This window comes from Eumetopias jubatus, unplaced genomic scaffold, assembly GCF_037043125.1.
Source record: "Eumetopias jubatus isolate StellerSeaLion01/CBP00866 unplaced genomic scaffold, mEumJub1_p1.0 scaffold_8, whole genome shotgun sequence".
Classification (NCBI taxonomy): Eukaryota; Metazoa; Chordata; class Mammalia; order Carnivora; family Otariidae; genus Eumetopias; species Eumetopias jubatus.
Genome location: NW_028274814.1, coordinates 126716924 through 126738037, shown reverse-complemented (window position 1 = coordinate 126738037; position 21114 = coordinate 126716924). Strand labels below are relative to the sequence as shown.

Sequence of the window (21114 nt, the reverse complement as noted above, 5' to 3'; positions counted from 1 at the left end):
AAATCAAATTGCCAAGTAGAGCAATTCCCAGTGAAATGCCAGCTTACCAGTGCTTCCTTCTCCCTTCATGGCTCGCATGAGCTCATTGGCCCGCTCCTGACAGTGTAGGGATTCTAACAGGTAGAGCACGTAGTCATCAAACATCAAGTGAATTAAGTGAAAAGACCCTGGTAAGAGAAGACCCAAACAGAAAGGTAAGTCATGGCAGCTCATGTACGCCCCTCCACCTGCTCAATCATCCACATTACCTTGGGCTCCACTGCTCTGTTCAAGTCTCTCATTCCCCCACTCCATTATCATCTCTGCATGGTCAAAAGTTGCTCCTCTTTGCTGTATCCTCAGCCTAGCCTAGTGCTTGACATAAGGTAAGTGTCACTAACACTTTGTAGCAAGTGAGTCTTTTCCTTGCTCAGTCTGGCTCATCAAAAATGGCACCCACTGAGCCATCTATCCAAATGCCATTGAGCCAGCTAAGCCCTCACAGACCCACTGGCCTCATCTTCATCTGAGCATGACTCACTGTGTTCACCATGTTACTGACATGGTGTCTTTCATTTTTATCTCTTCCACAAGTTATGTTTTATTTCCCCGATTGGACTTTAAGGATGTCCATGGCAGGGATTTTGCCTTCTAGTTCCCTATACCGATGTACCTGACAATCCTGGGAGCAGAACTGAAAATTAAAATTTGCAACAACTGAATTATTTCCTTAAATGTTTCTGAGACCTCTGTTTAACACATGGTTCTTAGAAAAGGTATTAGATTGAAAATATATGGTATTCTCAAATTCTTAAGAGTAGATTGTTTCATAAAAAGGGATGTAAACAATCCTCTCCAAAGATTTTTCCAAAGTGCCAGTCTCTGTGTTTAAAGTTTTATAGTCTCTCATTTAATTTCTACAACCACCCCATAAGGTAAGTCCTTATATTCCTATTATAACACATTATTTCAAGACCATCTTTTCTTGCATGTCGTGCTGCCACCATGGCCAGTCGGATGATCCACATGTGGAAGGGACTCGATTAATGTCTGCTCTAATCAAGCCTCAGGAATGCCAGAGCCAGAGGGGCCAAACCTTTGTCTCCGGTCCCATGCTTCCAGCTCCCAAGGGGACATCTCCATGTAGCTATTCTGCTTCCCATGAAATGTCCAAACTTCTCACCCACCTATGTACAGCTGACCTCCTCTTCCCATTTCCCTCTAGTTTGCTTTTTTAGAGAACCTGGAAGACTCTCTGGTATTACTTATACTGTGACTCCATCATCACCACCATGACCTTTATCACTGTCCTAGTCATAGTCATCATCGTCGTCACGCTTACCATGTGCCCAAACTCTACTAAGCCCTTAACACATGTCTGCTCCCCACCACAGACTGGGATAGGTGGTACTGTCCTCCCTTAGGGAGCAGGAAAGGAGTCTCTCCATTAGCAGTATGTAGGGATTTGCCTCAATTTGGTCTGGCTCCAAAATCTGTTCCCAGTCCCCTACAGACCATCCGGTTCAGTCTGCTCACAGCACAGATAGGAAAAGCAAAGACTAGGTCCCAGAAGGGCCCTTTGAGTTGGGAGCTATGCCTTTTCAAGTCTCAAGAATGGGGCGCTGGGGCTATAGCTCCAGTTGTATAACTGGTTAGTGCACGATACTTGTAAGAAATAAGGTGATGGGGGCCATCTGGGGGTAAGTGGATGACACCTCCTTGGTGGAATTCATCACTCTTCTTTTTAATTCCATCTTCTTGGTGGAATTTATCAATCTGCTTTTTAAGCGTACCTGGCTTCTGCACATACACACAGACACACATACACAACCTTCTATAGAAGGCTATAGAAGAAAGTCCTCAGCTTAACTCTGAGGCCAGTGGATGCCCAGTGGGTCACACACACCAACTCCTATCCCCCTCTCTTCAGAGCCTGCCACAACCTCCAGTCCTGGTATCCACAAACCTCAAGGCCAGGACCCCGTCCTATACTTCCTCCACATTCTTCCTTCATCCCCGGGGTGGTGTGTCCATTTGAAATTCAGAAAGGGTCAGCTTGTGCTAAATCACGGTGAGATGCAGTCTCCAAAGCTCAACTTTCCATCCACTTCCCCAAAATGGGTCCCGTGAACCACTGAGGAGGTACAGCATTGTGGGTAATTGCATGGGCGCTGGATCAATCTGCCCAGGTTGAGATCCAGCTCTGCCACTTAGTAACTTAGACACTGGATGAGTTACTCCTAGTAAATGTTAAAAACAAAACCAGCCATTTCTTGAGCCCTTGCTCTGTGGCAGATTCATTATCTGTATAGACCCGTATAAATGTGCGGAATTATTATCACACTTAATCCTCATCACAACTATAGGATATGAGTGATACTCTCCTTTTGCAAAGGAGGACACTGAGATTTAGAGAGGTGAAGTGTCCAATGTCACACAACTAATAACTGGCAGAAATGGGACTTGAACCCAAGACTCTCGGATTCTGGAGTTGTTCTTCAATCATTATGCAACACAGCTCTCTAAAAGGGAAGACAGTACAACCCCTTGTTTTGGTTACAGAAGTACTAACCATAATGAGGAAAAGGACACACTAGTTGTTTAATGAATGGTAACTACTTGTTATCTGTAAAGTCCCTTTTGCTCCTGAATAGGATATTATATCATAATATGACGGTTTTGCTCATACAACCAAAGAGGTCAAAAGATAGCATCAAATACTTGAAAGCGTCTTCAAAATGAAAAAAATATTTGCTGCAATGTTGCTCTAGGTCAGTAAGGATAGAAAGAAACACACTGAGGAACAATAAATTAGAATGGAAAACTCTAGATAATGAAAATGGGTTTAGTAGTTTTATCACAGGCAGATGCCTTGGAAATCATCTATACACCCTTCTCTTTTATAGACAAGGAAACAGAGATCTGACGAGGTGAAGAAATTTGCCCAAGACTGCCCAGTTAGAAACATCAGATCTGGGCTTGGAGGCCAGTACTCTGGGGCAAGTGTTGATTCGGGGCTTCAAGCTCTCTTCCTTAATGGCTCTGATCAGTTACCCAACTGGTCTATAATTTTGAATCACCTTTTGAAGAGTTTGTAGAGCTACTGCTACCTGCCTACTATTGTGCCAAGTGCTTTCAGTACAAAAGAACTTAAAGCTCAGTCCCTGAGTCCACAAAAGCTACAGGGTCCTCCAGAGCAAAAGTCAGTCGTTAAGATAATTGGGCAACAAACAGTTCAGTGCTGGGAGGCGGGGGAGGGTCATGGCCACGGGAACAATGCAAGGAGAAGAGGACAAAGTGAAAAAGGGGATACAGAAAGACTGAGAGAGGGAAAGAGGGGGGCAGAATGAAGGGAGGAAGACAGAAACATCAAAGACAGAGACACTGACAGGAGAGAGGCATTTACAGCTAACATCCCCTGCTTTATTTCTCTCCCTAGTACTTAACACCGTTCCCTATACTTTATAACTTGTCTGTATCACATGCCTCCCTACACTAGACTACAAGCTCCATAAATGCAGATGTTTATCTGTTTTTTTTTCCCCACTGTTCTCCGTACCCAGTGTCTACAACAGTGGCAGGCACAGAGTAGAGGCTCAATGACTATTTGTTAGATCAACCAAACAAATGCACAAGCCCTGTGTACCATCTGCACTGTGCTAACCTCTCTTTCCGGCAACACTGTGAGACTGGCATTATTATTATCTTCAACTAATATATGGGGAAATGAAGGCTCAGAGTGTTTAAACAACTTGCCTAAAGTCACAGAATCGGCATCTGAGCCTGTTATGGAAAAAGGTATCAGGACACAGACAAAGGAGATTTTTGTTGCTGTCGCTACGTGTTAACATAGTTGATCACATTTCTTAGAATCAAAGCATTTCTCTTTTCTTATGAACAATTTCAAATATATAGAAAAGTACACAGAATTTTAAAATGAACGGCAGTGTACTCAATTCCTGGCTTTACAGCAACTTAATATTTTACTATGTTTGAATCAGATTTGTTTTTTAATTGAAGATAAAGATGAAGCCTCTGTGTTCTCTTCCTTAATTGTAATTCTCTGCCTCCTGGTGCTTGTCCCCTGAGCTAATCGCTGACTTGAATTTGGTATTTTTATTTGTTCTACTCTTACTACATATAATTATGTATCCATAAATAATGTATGGTGTTGTTTTCTGTTTTCACACTTGATGTAAATGGCATCATACTTTGCAGAGCAGTCTGCAACTTGCTTTTGACAGTCTATCCACATGGACGCATATCATGCAGCTCCAGTCGGATGGCCACTGTCTGAATATACCACAATTTATTTATCCATTCTCCTGGTGATGGAATTTAGGTTGTTTATAACTTTCCACTATTGGAAACTGACTCTAATGAATATTTTCTGTACCTGTTTTCTTGTGTCTGCTGGGTCCAAGAGTGCCTGCATCTTTAGTCTTATGAGCTAGTGTCCAATTGCTCACCAAAATTTTTTACATTCCTACTGACAGTCTATGAAATATAATATTTGCCAGTCTGAAGGGTGTGAAATATTATTTTATTGTCTTTATAATTTGCATTACTTTAATTACTAGAAAGATGCATATCTTTCCATTTGAATTTCCCCTTCTGTGAATCACCTATTCATATACTTTGCTCATTTTTCTGTTGGGGTATTTGAATAATATTGGGGTATATGAATTTCTTTTGGGCTATTTAAACAATTTATTTAGAGGAGTTTATTATATATTCAGTTTGTTTGTTATATGCACTGCAAAATATGTTCTTTTCTGTGGCTTTTATCTTTTAACTTTGTTTATGGTGTGCTTAATAAACTCAAGTTTGAAATCCAAATGTAGTCATTTTTGCGATATTTTCTTTATGATTGGTCTTTTTTTGTGCCTTTTTAAATAAATAATTTACCACTTCAAGATCATAAAGATATCAATCCTTATTTTCTTCCAAAAGGTTTAAGGTTTTTTTTTTTCTCCCCATTTAGATGTTTCCTTTCAGAAGTTGTAGACAAGGGGTCTAATTTTCTTTTTTACCCTAAAATGCTTGTCTAGAAGAAATTTGTCTAATCCACTGATTTTTAATGCCATCTGTGTCATATATACAATCCTCTTGTTTAATAGACAAGGGAGCAAGGATCTGATTAGGGGAAGACAAGTTTCGTATCCGTCTCTCTTGCTCACCCCTGTTCTGTTTCATTGCTCTATCCATCTAACCATGTTACAAACCCACACTGTCTTATTCCATAACAAATATGAATATCAGGCAAGCCAGACCCTACATCTTTTTCTTCTTCACCTTCAAAATGTCTTTACTATTCTTGGCCTTTTGCTTTTCCACATGAATTTTAACATCAGATTGTCAAAATCAAAGGGAAAAAATTAAGAATTAGACTAGAATTTAATTGAATTTGTGTATTAATTGATAGAAAGATCTCCTTGATGTTGACTCTTTCCAAACATGAACAGGAGATTTTCTCCTTGAAGATCTTCAAACAATTTTTATTAGAATTTTATAGGTATTTTTTAGTTTCTTTTGCTCTCTCAAATGGTATATGCGTGTATTTATATATACTATGATATATACCTAATATATGTTAGTATATACTTTATATACACACTCAATCATATTTTCTAATTAGATTCTGGTTAGTGCTAAGAATACCAATGATGTTTTTAAAAAACTGAATTGAATAATCTGGTTGAATTCTTATTTGTTCTATTAACTTGTAGATTGTCTTTTGTCAGCCATCATGACATCTGTAACAAAAGGCAGTTTTGTGTTTTCCTTTTCAATTCTTAGATTTCCTTTTCTTATTGCATTGGCTAGGACTTCCAGTCAATATCTATTAGAAACAGTGTTAAAAGGCCTTCTTGTCTTCATGATTTGAATGGGAAAATTTCCTAAAGTTTCACCAGTTAGTATGATATTCACTGAAGAGTTTTGGTTGCCCTTTAAACATATTAAGTAAATTCCCCTCTATTCCTAGTTTGCTAAGAGTTTTTTTTTTAAATCATACCTGAGAGCTGAATTATATTAAATCCTTTTTTCCCTCTATATCTATAGAGATGATCATATGATTTTTCTCATTTAATCTGTTAATAGTGTGTCAATTAGTAATTTTTCTGACTTTGAATCATACTTGAATTCTTGCCGCAAACCTTATTAATCATGATTTTAAAAATTTTGCTGCTGGATTTGTTCTGCTAGTATTTTTATTTAGAAGGTTTCATCTATATTTATGTGTGGTTGGGTCAGAATTTTCTTTTCCTCTACCATTCTTCCAAGATTTTGAAATTGAGGTAATATTAGCTACATGAGTTGTAGAACTTACCTTTTGTTTTTATTGCCTGAAACATCAATTTTCATGTTCATTTTCATTAACTAAGGATTTTATGTTTCTTAAAAGTTTAGTAAAAGTTGCCTGTAAAAACATTTATGCCTGATGTTTTCGGAAGGAAGAGACTTTTACATCTACTGTGATTGTTACTTGATCTTATTTCTAGCGTCCTATTTTATGTTTTTTGTTTACCACCCTTTTTCTATGCTTCTTTTATCTTGCCATCTCTTTCCAAATTTTCCATTTTCCTTGGTAAATTATGATGATTTAGTGACGATCTCTTCATTTTTTAACATATATCCTATATATTAAATCCAAACTATATTTTTTTCAATGAAGTCTAAAATTATTTAACATTCTGAGACAAAAACCTTAGCATGCTTTAACCAGTCCTTGAAGATTCTCTTCCCATCACCACATGTTATATTATAGCCTAGAACTTGCTTTACCTTTTTTAAACATGCAAAAATTATTTTTTAAATTATAATCAGTAATTAAATTTGTTTACAAATCTAAGAATTTCTCTCATCTTAAAACAGGGCCCCCAAGTTGTTTGACATTCCTTCCTTGGAGAATTGGGTGTCTATGCTCCCCCTTCAAACTTGGTAGGCTTGTGACTACTTTGACCAACAGAGTAGGGGGGGAGGTGACACTTTAACTTCTGGGATTGGGTCATAAAAGGCAATGTGACTTCCCCCCGGAACAGTGAGCCACCATGTGAGAAGTTTAACTGTTCAGAGGCTGCCATGCCACATGGGAGTGCCCACAGAAGGCATCCTATCACAGCAGTCCTGTCTTCAAGTCATCCAAACCCAAGCACAGACACAGGAGGGAAGAAGCCTCCAGACGATTCCAGCCTCCAGCTGTCGAAGCACCACTGTCCTTGAGTATTTCCATCTGAGGTTCCAGACATCATAGATCAGAGACAAGCCATCCCTGCTGTGTCATGTTCAAATTCCTGACCCACAGAATCCACATGCATAATGAAAGCACGGTTTTATGCCCCTAAGCCTTGGGGTAATTTGTTACACAGCAACAATAACTAGAACATGGTTGTTTCTTGTATCCCAGACCTTTATTTTTCTTCTTGCTGAAATGCAGCCTTTAAGTGCTTTTTAAGTGATATTCTATGGGGCCACATTCTCTCAATTCTTCGTAGAACCGAACAGGTCTTTACTTTGCCCTCACTCTTGAATAAGGGTTGACAGTTCTTTATTCTCAACACTTGAAAGATATCATTTCTGGCATCCCTTATTACTCATGATGATCTGCTCTCTCATAGCTTCAAAAAAATTTTAAATTTATCAATATGGATTTTTAAAAATCCATCAGTGAGGATTAAAAAATTTGTCTCGCCTTTTGGTGCTCTGCATCTGAGCCGGGGGTGTTTGTCTGAGTTGTGGAAACTGAAGAAACATGGGTCTTGTGGTCAGGCCAATCTGATTTTGAAACAGACCTCTGTTCCCTTGCCATACTGATCTTGGGCAAGAAAATTCTCCAAGCTCCTTTTCCACCTGTTGTTATCTGCCTCCAAGAGTTAATGTACAGATTGAATGGTAGTACGTGCCTTCTAAGTATTTGTTATAATGAGCAGCATCGTCCTGCCTTTGCTTCATGTTCTACCTCAGACCTCACAGGTTGTTGCAAGAATTAAATGAGGATGAGCCCAATATTGTGCCTTGTGCATACTAGGCCCTCCATAAATGTTACCTTGTTTTTATGAGTAGTATTCAACTGAAGAAAGCTAGACGAGGTGGTGGCTTTGCAGCAAGAACAGGGGCTGTAGCATGGAAAAGATCCTAGGGGGCTCAGCACAGTCTGTGGCGCATCCAAGGGCAAGCCCCCTCCCCTCTTGAGTCTGCCTCCTCCTGAATACAGGAAAAGCAATTCCTGCCTCCTAGTGCTTGGCGGGGGCCTGGCTGACGTGTGCAACGTTTGGCAGGTTCTGGGTAAGAGAGCCAGGCCTGGTCACCTACTCCTGCAGAAGCAGTCTGGAAGGCTTGGTCACTGCCACCTGGTGTGGGAGCAGGTCCCTGATGGGGCTGCTCCCGCATGGCCTCCTCGGCTCTCCCAGAGCTGGTGAGCTACAACACTAAGCCAGAAAAACAAGTGCATGAGCAGGTGAAAACTTGGGCCATGAGCAATCCTCCCCCCTTGGTGGGCAAACCCAGGGTGGTTTTCCAACCATTTGATGCCGAAGTACTTCCAGAACTACGGTTGCCTCCAGATGTTCCTACAAGTGAAATCGGGGGCATGTGGTGAAAACCCAGAGTAAAAGGGTACAGGCACCTGCACTGACCTGGGATCTAGGTGTCCTCTGAACGGAAATCACAGCAGTTGGCGGAAAATACGTGGTGTGTGTGTGTGCGTTTCAAAAGTAGAGACTCTATTTTCCTCAGCCCCGTTAGGACTCAAAGTTCATCGCCTGCCAGCCTACCTTTGCTGGCTGATTTTACCAGAAACTGCTGCCCATGGCAAAGAAAGAATGTCTGGCTACTTCAGTTCACAGCATAGGCTCTTTCAGGGAGAAGGAATTAGGAAGAAAAGAGTGAAAAGGAATTAAGGAGAAGAAAGGAGTCAACTACCTTTGAAAGAGGCCGTTCTGGGCAGAGGTGGCAGAGACCCCCCGGGATCGCTGTGACGGTCCCACCCTCACATGGCGGCCAGCCTGCACCATTCCCAGCGGCAAGGATCGTGCGAATTACAAGACAGATAGAGCTGGCCCCTGCCGTTGGGGGAGGAGGCCGGCGAACAGAGGGCTCTTTTTCCTAATTAGCTGTTTTTATACAGGGCACACATGACCCAAACACAACCACCAACTGTGTCTTTGACATATACAGGCAGAAAGGGGGAGCTGGGCTTTTGTCTGCCGCGGATTCTTTCAACTTGCCTGTCACCCTAAGCTGCAGAACTCAACAATAAAGTCGGATGAGCAGGACCACGGCAGACAGTGTGCTAAATGCACTTGGAAACAGGTATCATTTCAGCCTGCTTCGGGTTGGGAAATCTGTCAACGGGAAATCGGGTGAACATCTCCTTGCCTTTTCTAAGAGACTTGTGACCATTGCTGCCATTTGCCCGCGTTTCCGGTATATTCTAAAACAGTGCATGGTTCAAAAAAGAAAGGAATACATTTCAAGGAAAATTTTCTTGGTAACAAATGCAACCCCTTCATAGAACCCTAACTGTCCTACTGTCCTGACCTCCTTTATCATATTGTTAACTTAGTAAAAACAAATGAATTCCAAAGAATACTGCCAAGTGAATTACTTTCCCTGTCTAATGAAGAGGCCTCAATAATCTACATAATCAGTTTAAGAATCAGCACACTGAAGAATAAGGGATAGAGCAAAAAAAGATGCTTGCTTTGTGGATGTGGGTCCGTATAGTTGGGTGTGATATTGTGGATTCTTTGATTTTGAAGCAATGAACGGATTGCAAAAATGTTTCAGCCATTGGCTGGACTGAAGGCAGCTATGCGTGAATGGTTTTCCCAGAACCAGAGGTGACATGTGCTAACACTAACTGTGCTGAGCCGGAAGCCATCAAAACGCCATGCCTGATGGCACTGCCCAGGTAGGAGCCACTGGAGCATTTCCGTACACAGCTCAAAGAGAACCTTCATCTGTAGCCACGATGCAGGCCGGTGCAGAGAGCGTCCCAGTGCCGAGATTAAAGAAACCCACAACAAAACACTCCTCCAAGTGGGGAAACACAGTCTTTCATGGACAGAGCTGTTTAGAAAAAATAGTGCCGCCTTTGTTTTACCACATACTCGCTTCGTTGTATAGCACAACTGGAAAATGGTGACAAGACCATAAAAAAGCTGGATGGAAGAGTGTCAAATTAAACCCAGAGTGAAACCCAGAGCCGACTGGCTTAATTGGAGGTAATGAGAAATGAAACCACATCTCTCCTTGCAAAGTAAAATAGTGAACTGAAGCAATTACCTAGAAAAGCTACCAACAGCCCTTTGCTGAAATGCCTCGAAATTTGAGGCCAAAGTGTTTGGAGATTTCGGATGTCTGGATGATGCCTTAGGGTTTCTCCTCACTTTGCTAATGATGACCTGGACTCGATGCATACTCCATTCTTTCCAGTGAAAAGGGGTAAACCGTGTCCCACAAGGTAGCACAGCATTCACCCTAAGTCGGTGGTTCGGTTCCCGCCTGTGGATGAACGTAAGCGCCCCTGGGCAGAGACTCCAAGTTGCGTTACTCTGGAAGGAGGAGGTGTGCACTTGGGGAGGGAGGTGAGGAGCACCCAACGGGTCAATAAAAGCAAGGGAAAAATGAACATAAAAGTTCTAGGGATCCAATTGGGGCACAGTGTTAAAGAAACCTTTAGACACTCTCCCCACTACTGGAGCATCAGTCGAGCCATATGGAAATATTCCAACTCAGAGGCTTTTCTAGTTCCCAGTCTTGGGAAGTCCACACTATGGAATTCTGCAAAATAGTCCCTGGAAGCAGCATTCACTGGGGACACCTGGCCAAAGGGGAGCGCACCCACTGCTTTTAGTCCTCTCTAAACTCCAATAATACTAGCTGAGTGAGAACCTCCATTTTCAGATTCGCATACATTAGCACACAATGCCATCTTTCTCCCTGAAAGTCCTGACAATGCTGACTCTTTCCAGAACAGGTAAGTTTCAGGGTGATGTCCTTGTGGGTTCAGGGACAGCAAGTGAGATCAAGGCTGAGTCTAGAGAGGTGGCGTTCAAGCACAAAGTCCAGAGAGGAAGTGTTTGGATATGGGGAGGGCTGGGGCAGCCTTACCGAAGCTGGGGGCACTATGCAAGGTCATGTCCCGGATCACCCTTGTGCCAAAACAGGACCACATCAAGAGGAACTGCTGGGCCACTTTCTTCAGGGACCCTTGTCTCTTGGCAGCCACCTACAAGAAAGTGAACAGCTTTAACAGTGGTCAACGTAACCTTTCATTTATTACGGTCTCCCTGAAAAACACTAGGAAGGTTTAATGGGTCTCCAAGTTCAATGCTATAGAACAATGGTTTTTGACTTGCTGTTTCTTCCAGCAAAAAATATGCTTTAAAGAACGAAATCTTATGTCAAGACCCAATGCACACAGCAGATAAAAGAGATGCTGACCTAGCTGAGTCAGGGGAAGGAGACTCATGGTCCTGCCTCCTGCAACCCCCACCTCCGGAGGGGGCCCAAGCCTCTCCTCAGAACCCCAGGGCTCCGTGGCTGCTGAGGAACATTCAGATAGCTCAGGGTGGGCTCTGTATCTCCCAAGTGCCACGAAGGTGAGTGGCGGGTTGCAGTACCGGGGCTGCTCCTTCCGCTCTGGCTTACCAACCTTCACAACACACCGGTCCACCATGGTGTCTAGCCACTCGATGTAGGACTCGATGGGAGACTGGTCTTCCAGGAGGTGGTCAAACTCCTGGTACACTGTCAAACAAAGGAGAGCCCCCCCCACATCACTGCAGCTGTGTCTACACAGAGATACATCTTAAAAAAACAAAGAAATGAAACTGAATGAAACAGAACTCCAGTCTTAACAGAGCAGTCAGGCTTTAGAAAATATGCCCCGACTTACCTTTCCAGGCTCATCTTCCCAGCCTCTGAGCACCTGAGAGCCTGGCTCCCATGTTAAATTGCCATATGCCCTCAACACGCCCTACTTTCTCAGGCAGTCCCCTCTGCTCGGACTCTCTGGTTCCCTGTGGCCCAGCTGACATGATCCCTCTCGTGAAATCCTTTTTCCCCTCCGCAGGCCCCTCGCCGGCAGAACTGATCACTCGTCCTCCGAGCTTCCCTAACGCTTTATTATCCCGTATGTCCCCTTCGCTGCTAATGCTGTGTTACAGTTGCAGGACGTGTCTCCCCGGCCAGTTCTCTGCCGGGGGTCTTTCTTAGCTGGGGCCTTCCCCGTAGGCAGCTGCTATCCAGGACGTGCTTGCTTGCACGCGCGGACCCAGACCCAGGCAGTGCCGCTCCCTTGCTGTCTGCCCCGTGGCAGGCACGTTTGATAGTTCAATGCTTCTAAACCACAACTGTGGTGGGCAAGTCGCCCAACCAGCCTCTCAGGGCTGAGTACGCAGCCGATGCTTAATAAATGTTCATAGCGTGAAGGAAACAATCTCCGTGCCCTTAGTTTCCGCATTAGGAAAAGGGGAATAATCGTACCACTTTATAGCCTGTCTTCAGCTGCACGTCAAATAACCGAGTCCGGACGGGCTATGGAATTCACGAAGCACCACAGAAAAAAGAAACCTTGCTGGGGTGATCTCCAGTTTGAAACATCTCTTTCCATGACCATTTTTGTGTTTTTTGCACGTGGAGCTCCGTAAACCAAACTACACTTCCAGATCCACACCTTTTTTTTTTTAGTTTTCATTTGTCCGAGCAGTCTCTGGTCTCCTATTCCACAGGCCTAGCCGAGGTGCTCCGGGTTCCCGAGGTGATGACTGCGATAAGACACCAGCCGCCGCCCGGAGCTCAGAACAGGTTAGAATGAGAAGGGGCTTTGAACGTCCATGAGTCGATATCGGTGTCCTTTTACAGAGGGGAAGCTGTGTCTCAATGAGATTCAGGGTCCCCCTCAAAGTCAGAGGGTGAGTGAGTGCCAGAGCAGACACTGGAGGCCACGTCTCTGACCTCTCTCTGGGGCGCTTTCCTCTTGATGGCACGGTGGGTCCCGTGCGTCGGCGCTGTTGTGCTTCGGTCAGTGAAGGTGGTGACGGAAGTGGCCAAGAGGGTGCTTCCGGTTAACACCTACTGGGTTCTTGCTGCGCCAGGCACCTTCCTCACTGCTTTGCGCGGACACTCCAGTCTAACCCTACAGCAACCTCGAGAACGGGACAGCGGGTTCTCCAGTGCTGGGTGAGTGAACAGATGAACCACCCAAGGAGGCAGGTACTGTTAGTACTCCCCGTTTTACAAATGAGGGGGCGGAGGCGCTCAGAGACAGTGACTTTCCGAAGGTCCCGCCGCTGGTGAATAGCAGAGGCGGGTTTCAAAGCCAGCCTGAGCCAACGCTTGCCTCCCCAGCGCCGCACTGGACCCGCTCTCCCCGCTGTCCCGGGCCCCATTCCTTCCCCCCCCCCCCCCCCCCGCCACCTGCAGCTCCCCGTTTCCGCACTCCTGCACCCCTCCCCACCCCCACCCCCGCAGGCATGAGAAAAGAAGGCTGAGCAAAGTGAGGAAGTGGCCAGGAGACCCCCATCCAGGGCCGCTGGGTGTGGGAGGCTGGGGGCAGCAGGCTGCGGTGGGCGCGTGAGGAACAGCAGAGGTGTGCTGACGGTGGTGGTGTTCTCTGGCCCCCTCACGTCCTCTACTGCTAAGAACACCCAACCTGACCTCATCCAGACAACAGCTGGAGCAGTATTCCTGCAGTCTTTGTCCACAGGGACATGAACACATGCTCACAGAAGTACACCACCATCCATACCCCTCTCAAACATTTAATGCGATGGAAAGGTTCACCTGCCGAGAGGTGGGCTGATTCATGTGACCCTCCACTGGAAAACGGGCAGCGTATCCAGCAGACTCCAGGCTGACGTACACTCAGATGGGCAACACACTTTTGTTCTCATTTTTTTATGCTACCTATGGGAATTTGCCTGGCATTGAGAGTCACAACTGGGGCCTTTTGCATGACATTGTGTGCTGCCCAACTGCATCAGGCTCCCTTTCCCCCAGGAATGTTGACACATGTCCTTTTAAATCAATCAGCCTTCCCGTCAGGAACAATAAGAGGGAAGGGATCGTAGGGGGAAGGACAGGGTGAGAATGCCACTTAAATATTTACCAAGATACTTTTTCTTTCTTTCTTTCTTTTAAAAACAAAAACAGAAAGGACAGAATGCTTGGTGGAACATCTTACACTGGATGATGAGTTTCCGGTGCTCATCACGGGAGTCTTCCATGGTGTAGAGGGTTTGCTTGGTGATGCTGTTGAGGTCCACGTTCCTCCAGTCTTCCAGCATTTGGAATGTGATGTCTGCACTGTGGATCACTGTCCGAGATGCCTGTAATCCAAGCCCATCAACTCATTAGCTTGAGGGTTGTTAGGTTAAAACCCATGCACATTATTTTCTTTTTAATGAATCTGCATCTGGTATTTTGCAAACTACTCTGAAATTCAGGAAAACTCCATTTCAGGAAATCAGCAGATGAGTCCATAACTCAGAAGACCCATACAGTCTTTTCTCTTGTGGCTCTCTTGAGGCCTATAAAAAATTACTCCAGGGTGGCCGAGGCTAGACCAAACCCTGCTGTTCCCAGCCCCTTTGGTCTTGAGCCCTGGGGAACAATGGGATGAAGCCCAGAGACCTGTCAGCATTCCGATATAAGCTTGCGGGATGGGAGCTCTGTGCTTAATAACCCACGTGTCTTTAGCGTCTGAGAAACAATATGAAGGGTGTACCTCTGGTTTCCAAATCCTCCAAATCACCCACTTTGCCATTTATGCCAGAGGCAGGGCAGGAACGGTGAGATGTGTGGGGGTGTAGTTCTGTATTTTTAGAATACAGTGCCTGGCCTGGAGGTTTCCTTCAGGTCACTCTAAAAACCCCTTCCTCCAACCTTGACCTTGAATAACCAGCACCGACCCAGAACCCACAGTATGAGGGAGAGGTGGCAAACCCCACACAAAGAAGGCAGGCAGGTGGCAGACAGGAGTGAGGGAGGCCAGCCAAACGTAAGAGGAAGTGGGGCTGACAAGGTGGACAGTGCCTGCTGGAGAGGAGCTCAGCCCATCCACTTGATTCCTGCCCTGGGAAATGTGGTTCTGGGGCTGTTTAGCTGACATCTCCCAGGTTCAACTGTTAACTACCAAGTAAAAACAATTTCTGAACACATGCAAGTCAAACAAAATAACCCCACCCATCTGAGGGCCAGATTTGACTGGTAGCCACCAGTTTGCTCCTTCTGCTTTAAGATCATTAATATTCTAATGAATGTTAACTGGCTGCCTTAATAGACTTAGATTCCCTTCCTTAAGGTGCAAACTTAAGAGAAATACAAAGCTTTATGCCATCGAGAGTTATAGGGAGATAGTCCACCTTTCACTGTACACATTTTTGTTACTGCTGAATTTTTTTATAGTAAGCATATGTGACTTTTGTGCTAAAAAGAACAAAAATCTGGAGAAAATAAACAAAAGTGGATAAATATTTAACATACTGTGTGGCTTTGAACTCTTCTGGATGATACATACACAACAAACAAATCATCCTATTTATGTTTGAATCATTTATTTCTGTGACTCACAAGGGGGGGGTGTTGTGTGACACTGGGTCCCCAGGCTACATTTGGTCATGTCTGGAGACATTCTTGATGGTCAAAATCAAGGTGGTACCTGGGGGTGGGGTGCTGCTAGGCATCTGGGTACTGGCATGCAGGTAGAGGCCAGGGATGCTACTAAATCTTTGCACTGCACCAAACAACTCCCGAGAGCAAAGAATGATCCAGCCCCACATGTCAGCAGTGGCCGAGAAAACCCAATCTACTCAAGGGAAACGCAAACTTGCGCACCAGAACATATCTGAAAGGTGAAGGGGTGACTGACGTCAGAAATTATTTTGTATGCTAGTCGAAAATATTTTCGTGATTGCTTAATGTTATTCTTTATCAGTAGAAATTAAAGGTACCAGTAAGAGTATATCAAACACCTCTTATACTGTATTAAACTATCAAACAGCCACACCCCCAGTGGATCTCTGGGGAGCTGTTCTGTGCATTTGCCCCTCATGGGCAATGACTTCAAAGGAGTTAGAAAACATAACACAGGATACACACCTGGCAAAGATGATTCAGGGATGTTTGCCGTCTCAGAATTTGGGAAAACCTTCTCGACACTGCAAGAAGGAAGAGTTAGTCTGAAGTATTTGCATGCCGTATGGTCCTACCTTGGATTTTCCAGGGGCAGATTTCAAAAAGCAGCTTATTTGCCTAAATACGTTTCACTGTCCAACCCCATTTTATGCACCCGCTGGCAAAACCCTGCATTTGATTCTTTGTTCTCCTGTGTGGACAACTATTTCCTAAAATGGCGATATTTGGGGTACATATTTCAAAGTCACCCGCATGCCATACTGGCAGGTGTGAGAAATTGTGGTGTCAATCAACCGTGAATAAAAGCAATTATTTACTTGTCTTTCATTTCGCTAATTGCAAGCTCAATCACTTCTCCCCATAAATAATTGCTGGAATCAAGTGGAAGCTTTGAAGAAGGCCCTTTAAAATAGTATATCTAATAGGGAAACTTGATTGAGCCTCAGCGGTGTGTGGTGTGAGGGGCTGCTTTTAGGATGGAACCCTGGGCTGCACTTTGAATGCGGCTTTGCATTCATAATCTGCCATTTTTATCAAATGATCTCCATGACCTGTTGGTGTGTTTTGCTGATCCTGTTTACTACAGTCATTTAACAGGCTGATGGTTCGAAGTGGGATGATCTTAAATCTGAAGATTTCAAGACCAAGCAGACAAGCCATGTGCCAGCCCCAGGTCTCCACGATTGCAGAGTTGTCTGGAGTGGTGTTTCCACTCCTGGCCTGTTCTCAAAGTGCCCCCGAGGTTCCCTGGGAGAGGGGTTCCCGCAGGCCCCGACAGGTGGAAGGTCCAACAGACCTCCTTGCTGCCAACTTTCAACAGGTTTGTTTTGTCAGCATAATTAAAACGGGTGCAGGGCATTCTTCTCATTAATTTCTGAACTGGTCAAGAAGCAGAAATTTCCCTGGGATTATTCTAATTTGTACTCAGAGCCAGCTTGGTTTGAAAAATAGGGCGTGGGGTGGAGAAATGGGGGGGTGGGGGCACAGATGAACTTCTAATTTTCCAGACCGATCAATCGTTAATCCTTCTCCTTAATTACTTTTTCTTTAACTTTGTGATGTGGAATTTAGTGCTCATGAAAAGAAAAGAACTGAGAGCCGTGAAATAAAGCGGGCTTTATCAGTAGGTGCTGGGCGCTGCAGGCGGCCTCAGCCTTGGAGCGCGTCTGAAAGGGCTCCCTGTGCCTGCCCAGAGAGGGTAATTTGATCCCCTTCATTTTCCCTGCCGCCACTTCCCCCCACCCTGGGCAAGAATGGCAAGCTGGATTCAAATGCTGCTTTAAGAAACCTATATCTTAAAACTTTGGCTTAAAATCATTTCATCTTGGTGTAGTAGCACGTGCGTCTTCCCACAAGTCCAGAAACACCAAGACAGAGAAATAGGACCAGTTTTCTCAGGCAAAACTAATGGGGGAGAGTGGCTGGTGATGCTTAGCAGAAAAGAAAAAAAAAAAAAAATCACAGTCCTAATCCCCGTAGGAGAAATATTAATTTGGCTTTCTCGTTAGGCAGAGAATCGAATATGTGAAGCCCTGAAGCCATTTTCTGTCTCCTGTTACCACCTTTTTGGGGGGCAGGGGCTTCAGGGAAATCCCAGAGTTTTGGGGTCGGACAGATTTGAGTTTGACTTCTGGCCCCTTCTTACCAGCTGGGTGGCTGTGTGGCTTTGGGTAAGTTTCTCTGCCTCTTGGAGCCTCATCTGCAGGGTAGGGATACCGCACCCTACATCACAGAGGTGGCGTGAGGATTAAATGGGACGAGATAGTGGTGATGAGCAGACACTTTGGCGTCGACAGACAGACCTGGGAGCAAATCCTGCCTCTGTTACTAACCCCCTCTAAGCCTCTTTCATTTTCCATAAAAGGAGAAGTGCACCACCTGTAACACACCTTTTGGGAGGACTGAGGAAGTTCGTGCATGAAAAGCGCTAGGCTTAATACCTGGTGCTTTGCAAACAGTAAGTGAAAGTTATTATTATTATTTTATGAACAACCTATGTGAAATTGTTCAGCACTAAAATGTCGCCCTCCCTTCCCCTCAGCTCCCCACCTCTGTACTTACATTCAAACTTAATGTTTCGCAAGTTTTCTGGGAGGTCATGGAGAGCCACTTTTAGCCACTCATCCAGCTGCTTGGCAAACTTTCGGATCACCTGAGTTAAGCTGGAAGGAGAAATGATCCATTTTAAGTGCCGCGTGCGTTGCCCGACGGGGTTGGGTTGTCCTGGAATCATGTTTTGGCCGCCCCAGTATCACTCAGCGCAGTGACTTCAGGGGCTGGCTGGGCTGGTGGGCTGAGCAGGGCCCAGAGGGAATGTGCTCTGGTGCCTACGCTGGTCACGGGGGGGACGTGGCGCCCTGACTCTGAGCAAAACGCCACGTGTCCTGCTTCCGCACGAGCCTGCGTGAGGGATGCAGACGGAGGGCCGTGGGCCCGACAGCACCCCTGTGCTGCCACTCTTGCCCCAGCGCCCGCCCACCCAGCCTGGCTCCGGCTTGCCCCCGCTGCCCCCGGCCGCTTGGCAGGACCTGGGAAGCACCGACACACAGCCCTGACCCTGAAACCGTACCCTGTTTTTGGAGAGCCGAGGGCTGTTTGGGGGCAGGGGGTGAAGGGTGAGGGGATGGCAGGTTGCAGCATGAGATGGGAAGCAGGAGGACCCCGGGCATCACTTTCAGGCTCTCCCTGTGAACACCATGGGCTGGGTCCTCCATCGGCTTGACACCACAGGGACCTCAGCCCCTGGGGAGCGTCCACACTGTACTCGCCCCGCCCCCCCCAGCAACACGGCCCACCCAGCCCTCGGCAGTGTCCTGCAGACTCTCCCGTCAGACCCTGATCACCGGCCTCCCCTCCCCTCCCCACCGGGCGGCCCCATCAGGCTTCTTGTCCTTCACTCCTCACTTTGCCAGCCTTCTCCAAAACCCTCCACCAGCCGCGGGCACCATCCCCACTTTTCAAGGAACATAGCCGCAAAGGGAGAACTTTCCAGCCTTCCACTGTAGCACAACCCTCCTCCCCGGCCTCCCTGACAGAATCAAGGGCCAACCCCATGTCACCCCCTCCTGCCCCCTCAGGAACCCCACTTCACTGACTGCCCCTTCTCCCGGATGTCCCACCTCTTCCTCTCACCAAGCATGTCTCACCTTAAAAATAAACCCTCTTATTTCCTCACGCTCTCTCTTCAGGGTACCACCCTCTGTCTTCCACTTCACAGATGTCCTTCCTCAGAGAGTTGTCCACACTCTCTTTCCTTTCCTTCACCTCCCGCTCACTCCAGTCCCTCAGCCCAAACAGCTCCCACTAGGCAGCAAGCTGCATCCAGATGTGAACCCAATGGACTCACTTTGGTTCCCATCTGGCTTGACATCTTGGCAGCATTTGGCTCTATTGGCTCCTCCTCCTTTTGGAAACATTCACTTCCCCTGGTGGTTGTGGCCCCTGTCTTGTGGCTACTCCTTCTCAGTCACAAAGCTCAGCCCCTCCACCTGGCCTTTACTTCCTCCATCTCCTCCACATCTAGTCCTGGGCCCTCGCTTGTCACACTTTGTCCTTCCCTGGATAGCGCTTCTCTGTGACCACAGCTTCAGTTGCTATCTACACTTGCTTTTAATTTTAAGGTCCACAGCAAAGGTTCCAGAACTCTAGACCAACCACCTACAGGGCCCCTCCATTTAGCATCCTAAAGACACATCAACCTCAGCATGTCCAAACTGAACTCATCGCTTCTCCGTCAGACGTTCTTTTCTTATGTTCCTATTTCACTGTGAACTCTACTTTCCCTAAAGTTTTTGTTTTCAACTTTTTTATATGAAACAATTTCAAATATACCCCAAGATAGAATGGTATAATAAACCTCCAAGTATCTCTGACCCAGCTCCAATAACTAGCAACATTTTCCCAGTTCAGTTTATCACATGCCACTCCGCCTTTTCAGGAATGTGATAAGCAAATTCATGATGTATCATTTCAGAAACTTTGTGTCCATCTTCTAGCATGCACTTAAATATGTATGTATAGGTACACACACACACACACATACACGATTTAAAACCACCATGCCATTAGTATCCCTAACAGAATGAACAGCAATTCCTTAATATTATCTAAAGCCCAGAGGCACCTGGGTGGCTCAGTTGGTTAAGCATCTGTCTTTGGCTCAGGTCATGATCTCAGGGTCCTGGGATCCAGTCCCACCATCAGGCTCCCTGATCAGCGGGGAGTCTGCTTCTCCCTCTGTGCTCCCCCTCCCTCTCTTTCTCAAATAAATAAATAAAATCTTTAAAAAATATATTATCTAAAGCCTAGTCTGTCCTCAAATTTCTCTATTTCTCTCAGAGCAATCTTTTGGTTTCTTTGAATTAGGATCCAAACAAGGTCTACACATTGCACAAAACATTGCCTTGTTCTATTTCTTAAGACTTTTTAAAAATTCTCTTTCATGCCATTGGTTTGTTGGCCACCTCATGTTATTTGTTCCCTGGAATGTCCCACATTGATTTGGTTGATGTCTTCCTCATAGTGCCATTTAACCTGTTCATCTATCCTGCATGCTTCTCATAAACTGACAGATCGAAAGAGTAGATTGAATTAAGTTACATTTTTTTTTTAAGGCAAGAGACTTCGTAGGTGGCCCCTGTACTGCCCACTGCACCACACCATGAGACTTATAATGGTTGGTTGTTCCTCTTTTATTGTATCTGGTTTTGACACTTGAATAGTCTCTCTTCCCGTGAGCGGGTACTGCAGATTTTATCTCCAAATTGTCTCTCAACCTCATCCAGTCTTTCCCTCTTCTACTTCCAGCTGTCATCATCTCTCACCTGGGCCAGTACGACAGCTTCTACAACAGTGGGTAAAAGAGCCTACCTGCTCTGCTACTGCTCCACCTCTACCCTGTCTTCCACATTGTGAGAGGGATTTCTCTAAAACACTTGCAATTCTGATCTAGTTCACCTTGTGATTAAAACCTCCCAGTGCTTTCCCATTCTT

General features: G+C 45.4%; 1 protein-coding gene across 3 annotated transcripts in view; it reads right to left on the bottom strand.

Moving 5' to 3' along the window:
* RFX4 (regulatory factor X4) overlaps positions 1-21114 on the bottom strand; it is a 134099-nt gene that overhangs the window by 23350 nt on the left and 89635 nt on the right. For all 3 annotated transcript variants that reach the window (XM_088025672.1, XM_088025673.1, XM_088025674.1), the window contains 6 exons: positions 18184-18284; positions 16087-16145; positions 14171-14315; positions 11639-11733; positions 11095-11212; positions 48-167 (listed from right to left, as the gene is read on the bottom strand). In XM_088025672.1, the coding sequence (XP_087881798.1) occupies positions 48-167; positions 11095-11212; positions 11639-11733; positions 14171-14315; positions 16087-16145; positions 18184-18284 (638 nt within the window). The remainder of the gene's footprint in view (positions 1-47; positions 168-11094; positions 11213-11638; positions 11734-14170; positions 14316-16086; positions 16146-18183; positions 18285-21114) is intronic.